Source organism: Plectropomus leopardus, chromosome 16 (genome assembly GCF_026936395.1).
Source record: "Plectropomus leopardus strain MGB_pleo_1.0 chromosome 16, ASM2693639v1, whole genome shotgun sequence".
Taxonomy (NCBI): Eukaryota; Metazoa; Chordata; class Actinopteri; order Perciformes; family Serranidae; genus Plectropomus; species Plectropomus leopardus.
This window is the reverse complement of record NC_142191.1, coordinates 12,127,046-12,142,065: the sequence shown is the minus strand read 5'-3', so window position 1 is coordinate 12,142,065 and position 15,020 is coordinate 12,127,046. Positions and strand designations below refer to the sequence as shown.

At 39.9% G+C, this 15,020-nt stretch overlaps 2 protein-coding genes across 3 annotated transcripts; both read right to left on the bottom strand.

Annotated features, from left to right (window-relative positions):
- Nucleotides 1–775: 775 nt before the first annotated feature.
- ctsbb (cathepsin Bb) lies at nt 776–4,904 on the bottom strand. Its single transcript, XM_042503617.2, has 10 exons — nt 4,780–4,904; nt 3,206–3,329; nt 2,976–3,061; nt 2,729–2,843; nt 2,485–2,600; nt 1,997–2,082; nt 1,762–1,905; nt 1,549–1,665; nt 1,073–1,201; nt 776–973 (listed from the first exon to the last, which is right to left on the bottom strand). The coding sequence occupies exons 2-10, from the start codon at nt 3,326–3,328 to the stop codon at nt 897–899; spliced, it is 993 nt and encodes a 330-aa protein (XP_042359551.2). The 5' UTR covers nt 3,329; nt 4,780–4,904; the 3' UTR covers nt 776–896.
- A 299-nt stretch (nt 4,905–5,203) lies between these two features.
- fdft1 (farnesyl-diphosphate farnesyltransferase 1) lies at nt 5,204–14,634 on the bottom strand. Of its 2 annotated transcripts, XM_042504073.2 has the most exons (8): nt 14,425–14,634; nt 11,108–11,205; nt 9,818–10,001; nt 9,006–9,134; nt 8,263–8,454; nt 7,220–7,396; nt 6,902–7,054; nt 5,204–6,827 (listed from the first exon to the last, which is right to left on the bottom strand). In XM_042504073.2, exons 1-8 carry the CDS (start codon nt 14,521–14,523, stop codon nt 6,600–6,602), a joined length of 1,260 nt encoding a protein of 419 aa, XP_042360007.1. In that variant the 5' UTR covers nt 14,524–14,634; the 3' UTR covers nt 5,204–6,599. The 2 variants fall into 2 exon arrangements, with proteins under 2 accessions (XP_042360007.1, XP_042360006.1); XM_042504072.2 differs by lacking the exon at nt 14,425–14,634 and having other exon boundaries at nt 11,108–12,245.
- Between the last annotated feature and the right edge of the window lie 386 nt (nt 14,635–15,020).

Sequence of the window (15,020 nt, the reverse complement as noted above, 5' to 3'; positions counted from 1 at the left end):
TCAAGCAAATTTGCTCAGTTTTCAAAGGGTTAAAACTTATGTTGGCTGTTACTTTGAAGTAATTTGATTAATAGAAAATTTATTTGGTAAAATTATGTGGTAAATGCACCAATGTGTCTCTTGGACCTATATTTTTAGCCTCTATCTTGTAGGATCACAAGTGTTTTCCCCCTTTTTACTCGTGTCCAATCACCCAGCTGAATGTTGTTGTCCTGATTAGTCCCCTGTGTATATATACCTATGCTCCCTGTTGTCTCCACTGTGTTTGCTGCTGTCTTCTTGTCCCTGAGCTCTTCCTGATGATACAGTTTTTTTTATTTGTACTTGTCTGTTTTGGTTACCTACTTGTTTTTTGCACATTTTCTTTAAATGCTCACTTTTCATTTGTACACCTGTCAGCCCTTTTTTGGTTCTGCATTTGGGTCTTCATCTGAACTCAGACGTGACATTAGGACTCATGTCCGGGGCACTTTATTGTGTTTCCTAGGAACAATAGCAGAATCAGAGCTCAAGCACCGTGCAGTGCCTAGTGCAGGCACATTACAGTGCTGCAATGTTGAAACACACAGGCCATTACACCAAACAACAACATCTCCATATGATAGGCAAAGCATCTAAACTGAAGTTTCAGACAGCCTCACTCATAAAGTTCCACTTTTACCTTTATGGATAATTTGCATTAATTACAGACAATTCAATTCACATGTGAATCTGCATTGTATACTTCATTGGGGCAAAAAAAACTTAAAATAAATATAATGATAGCACAAAGGAGTTATGGTTTCACAAGATGGAATTTATTGTCAGTTGATTACATGAAGTCTCTTACAAAATAGTGTCTTTTTAATCTTTTTTGATTGACTTTGAAGACTGTTTGCAGCCAGGACTCATTTGATCTAGTTGTGAGGGATTCCTGTAACCACCTCTGACTCAATGCCACACTCATCGTTTCCACGCTTGATCTTAAAGAAACCTGAAACGAGAAAACACAGTTTAAGGCCCAATACTTCTTGATCATATCACTCACCACATTTACGTGACATTGAAAAAGCGACCAAGAAACATGTCGTACCTTTATCTCCCCAGTCACTGTTCCAGGAGTTTGCAGCCAGCCAGTAGGGCGTCCCATTCTCTTCTCCCCAGCCGAGGATCTTAATGGCATGACCGCCCAGCATCTCTCCTGTCACATGCTGGTACACTCCTGCAAGAGAGAAAAAATGAGTGCAATAACACAGAGTCAGGACGGATGGTTTTCCACATTTTGTTATAGATTTTCCAGAGGGCAAACTATGCTCTAAGACAGTGGTGGACGAAGTATTCAGATTCTTTTACTGAAGTAAAAGTACTAATTACAACCTGTGAAAATAGTCTGTTACAAGTAAAAGTCCTGCATTGAAAATGTAAATTGTAAGGGGGAAAAATTAGGGAAAAAAACACCCAACAATCTCTAAATTATCAAAAAAAAAAAAAAAAAACCACTTTTTTTTTGCATGCATATACAATTTCAGAGTTGTGGCTTATGCGGCACCAAAGTCAACCCAGCCTCACCGGTCTTGTACAGCAGAAAATCTGCATATACAGAGAAAGCTGCTTCCACAGGCCCGTTCTTGTACAGCTCGGTCATGATCTGCTCCTGTTTGGATGGGACGCTGTATGTGCGTCTACCTGAAGAGGGACAAACAGGAAACTGTAAAAACAAGACGACGTATGACAGAGAAGCTCCTGTTGGAGGAGACTATAGGTCATTTTGGAGGTTTGTACCAAAGTGTTTGTCTTTCGGATAGGATGGTGAGTATCCATTGATGCACTGCTCCACACACTTTGGAGTCTCCTCTTCTCCCTGACACGGAGGACGAGTCCCATTCACGTGATGCTCACAGGGAGCGATGGTGTAGGGTCGGCAGCCTGTCAAACGCACCATCAGCTTCAGCTCAGACTTTTTCTACTTCCTTTTAATGCTTCCTAAAATCTCAGTCTGCACTCAGTATAAGCTTACCGACACTGGAGCCATACAGGCCTCCTGTCACGAGCCCTTTCTTTGCCCAGAACTCCCAAGCAGCGGAGGGATAACCACCAAAACAGCTGAAACCACAGGGCAAAATAATACCACAAATGTTGGTTTTCAATGCACTCTTAAAGGAATACTCCCCAAAATGATCATTTGTATATCAATTACTCTCCCCATGTCACATTGAGCTCGTGAAGAAAAAATCTGTTTTTCCCTAAGTGAAGAATCCAAAATCAAATGAATTTGTCTAAATGAAGAATCCAAAATCAAAGAAAAACTCTTGATGAATTGAAGCCATAGAGGTCCATGTTTACCAACAGCAAAACTATATCAGTTAACTATATCAAGAATTTTCTCAGTTTTGGATTCTTCATTTCTTCCCAAAGTCAGTAACTGAGTAACTGATGCACAGCTGGTCATTTGGCAAGTGAATTATTCCTTTAAAAATCCAGGAATACACTCATTTTGTTGCTCACCCCATGCCACATTCATCGCAGCAGGACAGCAGATCTTCAGCAGAGATCTCCAAAGAGATCTTACCTCCGCTGTGGATACATATCCTGTCAGATATGGCCTCAACTGCCCCAAAGGCCTGCGGGAAAGAATTAAATGGAGAACTAGTTTAAAAATATGTCTCTATAATGCACATGACTTATCTTTAAATGAGTTCCAGCTTGCTCTATCTACTCTGATTTATGTCCTTTTCTTGGTCCGTCTTACCCAGCAGGACCCACAGGATCCCTGGTCTCTGATCTGTTTGATTGTAGGACAGTTGGGCCACTGCTGGCGCGGGTCGAAGCTGTCTGGCAGCTTTATTCCTTCTGTATCGTGAACCCTGAATAGGAGAGGACAACGGTCACTGAGCACTGCAGATAAGATGAATCTGCTGATTGTCACCTGTTTGGGCATGTGACAGACTACACACACAAATCCATGCCCACACACTCTCATACTTAGTTAAACTTACACCTCTGGCAGTTTTGGTCCATTCAGTATGGTCCCACACAGTCCTTTCACATAGCTGATATCAATATTATGGAAGTTCTCCCCAGCCTGGAGCAAAAAAGTGGAGTTAAAATGGGAGATTACAGAAATGAACGCATTCATGACCACAATCTGAGGCAGCGGGATTGCTTATGTGGCCGTATGCTGCAGAGATTATCACAGGACATGCAGGAAATAGACAAATTTACTCACCGTCCAGGTGGTGTTGGCTTTTTTAATAAGGTTTATCATCTCTGAGGAGTCATGAGGGTTGTGAGGCCGAGCCCAGGTGACAGAGACCGTCACAAGCGCACAAATGAGAGCCAGGAAATGCATCCTGCAAAACAGATGACAATCAGACTTCAGCATAATCACCACAACTGCAATATGTTCATTATGTCTCACGAAGAGAGAGATTTGCTGTTTTATAAGACATCACAGCATGAACAACACAAGGAAATGGCAGTAAAATTTAGCTCACACTGGAGCTAAATGTTGCTTGATAAAATAAGGAAATTATTGAATATTTCTGTAATATACACATACACCAGTTCAAAGCAACAACAATAAAGTTGCAGGTTATATATTTATTCATTAGCAACTGCCTCTATATCTCAGACTTATGTATGACATGCAACATCTTCCAGTGCTGAATTTTGAAATCAGGTAGATTTGTGTAAAACTGCCCAGTCAGTTTGTATGGAAACTGATTTTTGCTAAAGCTATGTAAAGCCAAACTGGAACAGGCTTTTTTATTGCAATCTCTTGTTCATAGGTCTTCCAAACAAAACAATCCAAGGATTACAATTTATCCAGAGCTCAGCTGCACAGATTGTAACCAGGACAAAAACATCAGACTGCATGTCGTGTTCTCTGAAACTTTCATTGGTTTCCTGTTGTTTTCAGAATCCAATTCAAAAACCTTTTTTTGCTTTAAAAAGCATCTCCTGGTCTGGCTCCACAGTTAATCTCAGACCTGCTCTCAATTAAACAGACAAGCAGACCTCTCCTACCACAAAGTAGAAATGTCGCTCGTGCAGACGGCACTTTTAAAGTCTGGTGAGATGGCAAAAAAAGGTGTTAAAAAAAGGTGTTATGTGGTATTATGTGTATAAATGCACATTTGCACATTTTGTAATTTTGAATTTTGAAGCACTGAGCTGCTTTTGTATGTGGTGCTGTAGAAATAAACTTCAATTTGAATATTTTTCCAAGCAGTAAGTGATTATTGCTGATAAATCTGTTGCAAATGAGTCACAAAATCAAGTGACTAACAACTTTTATTAAGAAAACTATATAAAAGATTTGAGGTGTATTTTTTGGTGTAACAACATGAATCAAGACAAACTTGCACATTAACCTCTTTGAAAAAAATCAAATATCGTGATATTTTTGACCAAATACCTCAATATCGATATTGCAACAATATTGTGTGGCTGACTTTTGGTGCTTTCAGAAAATATTTTTTTGATGAGAACTTTGATGAATAATAATTAGTAATGTGGATATAATGACTAATAGGCCAAAGGCAAGTAATATAACAGTTAAATTTAGAAAATTACATCACTTTACTGTAATTCTTCTTTTAAAAACAGTAAAGGATATCTCACAGTATTACTATATCCAAAATCTAAGATGATATTTAGTCTCATTTCAAAATATTCATATTTCAAAACAATACTTATATATGAATATGTCATGAATATCAAGTACCATTTAAGATGGAAATTAAAATTATAATAGCAGTAAAGGAAAAACAATCACCTAAATCAAGTCTTAACTTTTACCTGTGCTGCAGTTGTTTCGATAGGCGTTCTTCTGAGCAATTCTTTTTCTCTCACTGAATAAAACACCAGCTGACTCGCTTCTTATTGTCCTTTTTACAAGCAGAAAGTTATGGAAGTCACATGTCTGTGTAATGAGTGCATCGTCAGGAATCATCTCATGTGACTAACAAAAAGTTCTTTCCAAAGGCTGACAGGTGATCTTGAATAAAATGATAATTTAAAACTTTTTTACTTTTTAAAAATCTTTCCATTTTATTATTTGAAAGATTTCTCTGTGTATTCACATTGCAGCCGTATTACTCACATAAACAAAGTGCAGCACATATGAGCCGTGAGATTGTGCTGTAAAATCTAAAAATCTGTAAAATCAACAGGCTGTAAACCAAAGCATGACCGGTTTTATTCGCAATCACCATCCAGACTGTTTAGATTATTTCACCTCTTTATTTGCTCAAATATGTACAAATCAAAATGTCACATTACATAGCAATGTTTGTAGCTCCCCTTTGGTTCTGTACAAGGTTACTATGTGCTAGCCTTTCTACTCACCAAAGCTGTGTTAAGGACACTTTAGCTAGCGGTCTCAATATGCAATTCTTTTATATCAAATGTACCAGAAATTACATTTGTTCTCCATCATTTATTTCAACAGTCCATGTCAAAGCTACCTTGGAATTGCACTGTTTTTTCTGCTATTTCAAAAAGACAGAGTTGAAACAGAAAGAACACAGACATTAAATTGAAATAAAGCTCGACTGTCCCCGTCACCTACGCTAACATACAGTGCATTTACTGCAAAGTGCACTGTTACAACAGTCATTTCATTTAAGTGTTTTTCTTGTAGAAACATAATTGGAATATTGAGCTAGCTTGGATTTGACATGAAAAATTCAAAGACTAGGATTTGACACAAAATTAATCAAAAACTTAAAGGAGTTTTGTAACTGTGTTCCCCAAAATCCTATAATGGGCAGTGTCATAAAGTGCACCCTTCAACAGTTCTGCACACTTAAACACACAATTAAACTCTTAGCTTGAGAACCAGATGAATCTGCAAGCTCATGTTTTCTTTGCTCTATCAGATGCATATGGTCCTTCTTCCGTTCACACAGATTTCCAGCCGCTGCAAGCCAATTGACCAGACTGGAACATATGGGTACTTAACGAAACATCAAGGCCACGACCCTTTTGGGGGGATAGAAAACCGAAGATCCTGCAGATGTCAATGCAATTTGACATGTGTGGATTATAATTTTAAAGTATTTGTTAGCATTTATTCCTTGATATAAAATGTATATTGTTTTGCAACCTTTGCCTGAACCACAGCATTTGTGGTACTTTAATAAATGAAGGTTGATCGATTTATGTCCCCTTAAGTGGATCAATGGCAGTTTCAGGCTACTAATTTCTGTCTTGAAATGTTCTTATTGGTAATAATCTGACTCAATTCAAAGGGTCAAAATGCCAAAAACAAACCAAATGACAACAAAAATTACAACAAACAACAAAACACCCTGAATTGTTTCAATGTGCCATTAATGCTGGTCAATCTAACCACACAACACAAGTGTGTGAATAACTTATCCAGATGCAGGATGGATGACTAGAAATCACAATCAAACAACCTAAAGAGACCAGCCTGCTACCAGAAACCCTCCATCGTCTAAATAAGTCCATGGTCCTGTGGCAGCAATAACAAAGAGGGCAAAATGTGAAGAAGTGCTTCAGATTTCTCCAGTTAGGGGAGATCTGGATGTCCAGAGTTGGCTAAAGAGGCTTTCTAAGTCTGTGAGCCCCGGGAAAGGTGAGGGGAAATGCGTTCACTGTCCCTGCATGTCTCCGGTGCCCTGTGCCTGCGCCGCAGTGGTACTGAGGTACTGCCAGCTGAGAGCGGCGAGCAGCATAGCAGCAGACAGGTACATGGGCGACAGGTGGTGGGTCCTGGAGGGGAGGCTGGACTGTGACAGAGTGGACTTCTCTCTGATTACAGCCAGGATGTGCAGTGTCTTGTCCCGCGACGGGTCCGTGAGGGAGACCTTCTGTAAAATCTGCACAGAGGGAGATTGTGTTAAAGTGTGCCAATGTGGTGGAGGTAGGGGAGTAAATACGAAAACACACCCACCTCCTGGCTGTACTGGGTGATGATGGTCTGCACAGCTCTCATGTTAGTGGCTTCCATCATGAGTGTGACTGCCTGTCCCTTTCTGATCTTCACCACTCCCTGGAACACCATGGGGTTGTTGTAACATGTCGATAGTGTAGCTATTGCCATCACCTGGTCAAAAGAGGATTAACATGGTCAAAATCTCTTCCATCCGTTATCTCAATCTGAACATTTCACTACAGCATCTAAAAACAGAACTACACATGTGCTGTTCAATTATCCCGTCATACAAATCAAATTGAATTATTGATACATCACTAATGAATCAGTGTGTACCTGCGGAATGGCACAGAAATTGAAGACGCTCTGGTTGCGCAGGCGGGACAGATAGGCGATAACATCCGGGACGTGTCGCAGAGCGTCAGTGACCAGCATGTTGAGACAGGAGAGAGCCGAGTCCAGCTTCTCAGGCTGAGCCAAGTCCTCAAGACGACCTGCAAACTGACTCCAAGCCTGCATGGGACCACAAGATATGTCATTTCTTAAATATTCAGCAGATCTCTCTGCAGCATGAGCGATACAGGTGGAGAGAAGTCATGTTGTCATGTCATTTTCTTTTACTCCCTCTGCTTCCTTTTTTTAATAGACACACATCTACATAAGACTGACATGTGGGACAGTGATGCTGCATTATTATTTATTTTATTTTTTACTTTTTACTTTTACTTTTAATCATTATTTACTATTTACATTTAAACATTATTATTTCTTGATACTTTGTATTTTATTTTCCCTTATTTGATGCTCTGTTGTTGTATTCTTTTTTGCTACTGTATTTCTGGAGCAATCTGGCACAAGAATTTCCTTCAGGATTAATAAAGTTCTATCTTATCAAAATATCAGCTGTAAAGAGGGCATCTAAAAATCTATATATTCTGCTGATAAAATGCAAGTTAATATTTAATTTTGAGTTCACTTTCCAGTGCACTCCTGCTGCTTCAACACACACATAATGAACAAAAAGGTGTACCAGAGGTGATAATAACAAACACTGCACAATGAAAGATGTAAATAAAAAAAACAGAAAAGCATTCAGAGGAATTTTCTTTAAAGCCATACTATGCTGGATTGTCAGTTGCTATTTGTAAATATGCTCACCAGCGAAATTGAATTTAAAAGCCAATCCAATATTCACTCTCGTTTGGCATTTCACCTCACTATAGTTGCATTTTTTTCTGTGCTACGTCTCGTGGATGCCTGCTGCTGCACAAACACCTTTTGTATCTTATATGACGCTGAATAACTGTGGATCACATTTATACGCACAGGTAAAACAAACACACTCATAACAGAACAAAAGTACACATTCCCAATCTTACCTCTTGTGGCCAGAAGGCACGTCCCTCTTGCGTGTCCTCCAGATAGTCTCGGATGATGTTGGTCTTCTGGAGGAACAGGCCCATGGAGTTGGCCAGTTCAGTGTCTCGCCCCACCTCAGGGTCCTCCAACTGGGACGCAGAGAACAGCTGAGACAGACCGATACCGACCAGCCCCGCCACGTAGTGACAATACTGCACAGAGGATAAAACAGGAAAACATGACCTTTTTATGGTCAGAGCATGACATGGGTGACGACATACTGGCTTATGACTGTACATACAGAGTTATATCCAAAGGTGCAAATTATTTTTAATAGAACATTGTCATTGACCTAGGTTTTAAAGTAAGTTTTAGGTAGTGTGTGGTAAGACTTGGTAAAAATGAAGCTACCAGACTGTATGAAGCTGCAGAGATACACATCAATATAACATTTTCCTCCCAGCCTAAGACAAAAAATGTATATCTTATTATTAGAGATCTGTTTGTGTTGTTTAAGTCATTTTTGCGTATTGCCATTTCAACACATGTTCTTGTTAGCATCTCTCAAGACGAGGATCCAGGGTTTGATCCCTCTGTTGTCCGCGGGCAACTTCTAGATCACTCTTTAGGCAATCTTGGCTAATCGGTTAACTGTGAAACCTGAAACTACATCACTTTTTAAGTATTATCTTGCTTCTTGTTACTTCTGCAACAGCTCTTACGTTTTCATTGCAATCTTAAATATAACAGTAACACAACTTACCAGGTCCCACTCCTTCATGGATCCCACTTTCTTTTCCAGGAATTCAGCCATTCCCACTCCCATACGGTGGCAGATATCTGAGATGACGTCTCTGTATTCCTGAGCGAGGTTTCTGAATTCCAGTGATATCTGGATGGCACATAAACATAGATATTACAGTTACTGATTTATAGCAGCCTTTAATCTGAGTGACAAAGAATCCACTTTAGATTTTTCTGTCGCATACCATCATAGTTGTTAAACAACCAACTTACAAACTAAACTCTGCAGTTAACATGATATTTTATTCTGTTATTATGTAAGAACTAGAAAAAGAATGCTGCTATCTTGTCAGTAAATCAGTAATTTAAGCATAGACACTGCATCTGTGAATTAAGCCTTGTGAATCTGATGTAACTGCCTATAAAAGTTAAGCCAAATACAAGTATAAAAAAAATGTTGTATCGTCTGAGCTGCATGTCAATATCCATGTGATGAAGAAAAATCTTCATATGAGTAATTGTGTTACATCTTTTAGTCTTGTGATCCAAAATGATACAAGGTACAATCCTGAGGCCGTTTTATAAAAAATATCTATTAAATAATAAAAACTTCTGATCAGTATGACCTGTATGAACATATAAAATAAATCCTGGTTAAAGTTCCACACATTTCCAGTGTAAGCCTCAACTACTTTTAGTCAAAATTCTGCACAATACAAGTACAGATGTGGATAAAAATAACTCATTTGGTTAAACAGATACCAATAATGGTATACTCGTCATCCCTAATGCCTACTGCCCCTCTGCGGTCCACCATGCAGTGCTACTGACCGTGGGGAAATCCGCCAGAACCTGTCGGTCTTTCTCCTGGCTCTCAGTGAAGCACCACTCATCCTGGTACAGGTATGTGTGGAAGTCATTCAGCATGGGAACCTTCTTATTCAGAGGGATGGTCATGTCGTCCTCCACTGTATCCAGCGCTCGCAGAACCAGGTAGAAAATACAAACTGCATGTCTGGATCAGAAAGACATGAGACAGCTTTAAAAACACATCTGAAAAATATTAAAATTGAGTGTTTTCACACACTGACTGAAAAGCTGTCGTGTTATTAATTCACAAGTCAAGATAATCATTTATTTCTCCCACAGTGGGGAAATCTGTACTGCTAAAGCAGGGAATGGGATAGAGCACATTAAGAAGCATCAGCAAGGCACTACAAATAATTTAACAGTAAAAAAGTAAAATATAATAAACAGAAAGACTGACAGAGTGTGGTAAAAATAGCAGGCCTGTCGAGCAGGTCATCACAGGTCAGGCTAGTCTATATGTAGAGGATTCCCTTTGACCTGGGATATATAAAGTGCGCACACACACACACAAAAGATGTGCTTTTACAAACTGTCATGTCTACTGACAACTTTGCCCTGAACAGTGATCATAACAGACATCTAGCAGAATCTGGCCACATTAACTTGTTACTGGTGTTTTAATGTTACTTCTGCTTTTAGATGCATATATTGTCATATATATTGTTGCAGAAGGGCTGCTAACTACAGTGGCAACTGTGAAAACATGAATGACCCTACCTAGAGCCAGTATTTGATTTGTCCTCTCTGGGCTACAGTAGAAACATGGCGGACTCTATGGACAAGAACCCACTCTCATTCTATGGTAACAAAAATACAAAAATTCTGATTTGGGGTGATTATACACTAAAGATAACATACTTATCATACTAGATTCCATTCCTGCCAATATAACATCATCTAAACCCTACACACTGGACCTTCAAGTCATGGATCTGCCATGAACTGCATTGCATTTTGGTTTGCCTGAGGTAGAATGTATTACAAGGAATCTTTACGAAAAATAATTTGTTTTGAGTTCTCTTACAAATGCACCAAAGAACATAATGTTTCCATGTGTGTCTAAACCGCTGATAGCAGTTGCAACGATATGGCCTGCATGATTTTGTTTGTTTTGCACGTACGTTTCACACACATAAAGTGCCAATGAGGAAAGGGGACGTGCTCCAGCCAACGCCCCTGGTTCTGCCCTTCAGGCAAGCAAACATGCCAGCAGACACACCCTTCCTCACCTGGAGCCAGCCTTTTACTCACCGTAACTCCCCGTCCAGCGCCTGGATCACAGCTGCAAAGCTCCTGCTGGTCTGGTTCAGGTACAGATAGCAGGTCCGCAGACTCTCACTCATGGCCTCCTGGCAGGAGAGACAGAAGAAGGTCGTGTGTCGGTAAAAGCCTGCGGGTCTGAAGGCGCTGGAGGGTCGGGCGGCCTCCTGCAGGCCCCGCTCCCCGAGCCTCCAGCCCGGGAGGAGGGACCGAGGAGCGGACCCGCTGCCCCGCGGCGCCACCGAGAGAGAGCGCTTGAACACGGACAGAGAGACCGGACACTTGCAGCATGCTCCGGCCATACGAATAACCTATGAGAAGCACCGAGCCTGCAGCTGTAAAACGACTCTGTCCATGTCGACGCCCCGGCTGCTGGGGAAGTTTGAAACATGTAAAGGACAAGTGAGCAGAGGGGTCGAGCGAGGTGAAAAACGCTCTGGAGGACGTCTGGGAGAGCTAAATCAAGCGCCCCACTGATCTGAACACAGCCTGACCTCAATACGTGAGCCAGCAGGGGTCTGTGCACAGCGTTTGTAGATCTGCTGTTATGATTACGCAGCTCCTCCCACCTCTACCCAAAACAACACGAGCTGTGTGTTTCACAATCTGCGTAGGCTACAGCGAGGAAATGTGGCTGCAAAACCTCCAAAACATGACAGCATGAGAGCAGAAAGTGACATAATGTTGCTTTACATGGAAAACACACAAGCGTTATACAGTAGGTCATACCTGTAACTGCGTCGTATGCAAGTTGCCCTGTGGTGATAAGCTCACACGCACAGAAAAAGTGCAAAAAGTTTTGCTTTGGGACCTTCATGAGGGAGGCACTCGTGAATCATTTTGGTTTCCAGTCATCTGTGATTGTATGCATAACAGAAACTGCAATCTTCTTACTTTCATCTTTTTTTCCAAAACAGTACTGAACACAAGGGCGTAGATTTAACTTTTGAGGTGATGGGGTTGCGGGTGTCAAACACTTCATTTGCTGGATTCTGGTGAATTTTAATGCACCAATTTATGGCAGAAATGTCTTTATCTATGTAAAGGAAAACACAAAATGCAAGTGATAATGCTGTGAGGCTTTTTGGCATTCTATATAGCAATTTGGCTACCTGTACTTAGAAATGAAAAGCCTATTAAACAAAACAACAACAACATCAGCACACTAAAAAAGCACAAAACCAAACTGATTCTGTTAAAAGATCAGTGGAATCATAACATGTGTTACACAATTGTTACACTGAGGTGTGAATTTACCATTTGAACACTAAAACTTTAAATTGAAAAGTTAAATGCGAGATTGGCTATGTTGAAACTGTCCATGCAATTAGAGCAACTCTTAACAATAATCTCATGAGACTTTCTTTTCATATTAGTTTTATGATTGTCACTAAAATGTTTCTTGCATGCTCATGGAGAGCCCCCACCAATCATGCACCTGATGAAATGAGATAAAAGATAGATAGGCTAGAACTATATTAATCAGAAGGGAAATAGCTGTGTAGCAGTTTCAATATGGCTTCAGAGTTGGAAGAATGCAGATACAAACAGTGCAATATACAAAAATAACATCAATGGATGCAAAATATAAAAACAACAAAAAATAGGTGAAAATAAGCCCAAATCCAAAATATACAATATGCCAAAGCCAGGTTAAATAACTGTGTATCAAACTTTCGCATACCCATGTTCATGATGAGGTCGCAAAAAAATGGTGCAACACCAGTTTATCAGCTGGTACGAAAACATCCATGGTTGGTAAGTGAATGCACCTCCCTGTATAACTGCCCTGTTTGTTTTTTGCATTGCTTTAAAGATCCTCCAACCTTTTCTCAAGGTCAAATAAGAAAGATTTTGCACCCAACACTTTATTGAAAAACTATTATGTAATAATATTATTCACAATGCACGGATATATATATATATATATATATATATATATATATATATATATATGGGTCATTTAATAATGCTGCCAACCAAATGAAAGGCCCGATAAGGACTCACTGGTGAAATCATGATGCAGTTTGCAGGCTGTCTGTATCCCTCTCTTACTCTCTTTTTGAGCTTTAATGTCGTCCTTCAGGGAGAAGTTCACTGAACTAGGGGTCGACAGATTATTGGGGCCAATATTTGGCATTTTGCAGATTATCTGTATCTGCATTTTATTTTAATGATCGGCAATAAAAAATAATGAATTAAAAAGTGCAAAGAACGTGTCAGCATGGGAGGAACTTTTACTTTGTAGAACCTCAGGGAGCTTTTTTTATTATTTAAATTTTCACTTGAATTTTTTTTTTTTAAGTTGGTGGGAACTTGCAGTATTAGATGTTGAAAGGTTCAGTTTTTATTAAACACTTGCTAAAGGCATTTAAACAGTGTTTTGTGTTGGAGTTTGTTATATTCAAAATTCTAAATATTACATATCGATTCCAATTATAGGTTATCAATTTACTAATAATCTGTATTGATATTGGCCCTGAAAAAAACAGTATCAGTCGACCCCTGCACTGAACAGATATTTATATTTGTTTTTTTCTTATGATTTAAAAAAAAGACAAAAAAAGATTGACTGCTGAACTTTTCGGTCAAGCTAAGTTGGAAATTAACCTATAGGAAGGAAAAACTGGATAGAGGGCAGAGGTGCGATGCTTTACTTGCCTTCAAGAGTCTAGTTAGAGCTTTAGTACCACAAAAATATAAATATTATGTCAAAATGTGTTGCTTTAATGAACTGACCTTAATTCTTTTTTGGTCTTTCTTGTGACTGTCTTTGTTGTAAACTATTGTAAATCTAGATTTTTGGGGGGATAAATGATAGTTTAACAACGCAATTCTCTCTCTGTATGTCTCTCTCTGTCTCTCTCGCTCTGGGGGTGACATTGGAGTAAAAACATTAGGATTAGCCGTCAAACATGCGCACAGCATCTCTCCCCGCTGCTGAGTCCTCCAAGCTCATTACGTAACGTAAATCCCAAATCAATGGTCATCTCCGCCTGTGTGCATCTCAGCCAACACAGGAGTAAGAGAGCTAATTAGTCCAACTAATTGACTCTGTTTCCATCAGCTCATGCGGGAGCAAAACTGAGCACCTTATATGTCAATCCATTACCGCAGGTTACTAGTTAAGAATAGGCCTAAGTGGGTTTCCGTGTTGCTGCAGAACAGCCGGTCTGAGTTGATGCTGTTCGGGGAACATTAACTGCTTGATCCGAGAGGCAAATCTGCAAATGCAACATGTATCCAGCATGCATGATGTTGCTGTTTTAGTTTATTCTCAGTATTTCTTAAAAAGAGGGTTTACTCACATAATCCAATTTTGGCATGACGGCTCTGCATCCGCCCATTTTGAACTTAAACAGGTTGAATATCTCCTCCGGGTGGCCCAGGGACTTCAGGATATCCATGTTGCTTCTTGTGTTTAGCTGTTACTCTCACAAACTGATGTGTAAACCTGCAGAAATGTTCCCCATCAATGCGACGCGTCGCTGAGATGCAGCAGCACCGAGAAGAGAATGCGTCTCTCAGTCGTGAGCGTCGCCAGATCCACTGACGCCTCTGATTGGTTGGCGAGTCATGGGCATAGTGTGCAGTGTCCAATGAGCGAGCAGAGCGTCTGGTGTGATGCCCCGCCTCAGCGGAATGTCAGTGCAGCGCGGCTTATGATTGGTCCGTCATTTATCCGAGAGGGAATCCTTACCTGCTCAGTGAAATTATGTAAGCCTGGGAGTGATACCTGTTGGTGGTGATCCCCAGTGTTGGGAAAGTTACTTTTGTAAATGTAATAAATTACAAATTACAGGTTACTCTGTAATAACTGATGCAACTATTGATATTTTTAAAAGCAAACTCAGGACCTGCCTTTTTAGTTTGACAAATAAACTTTATTTATTTATTGACTATT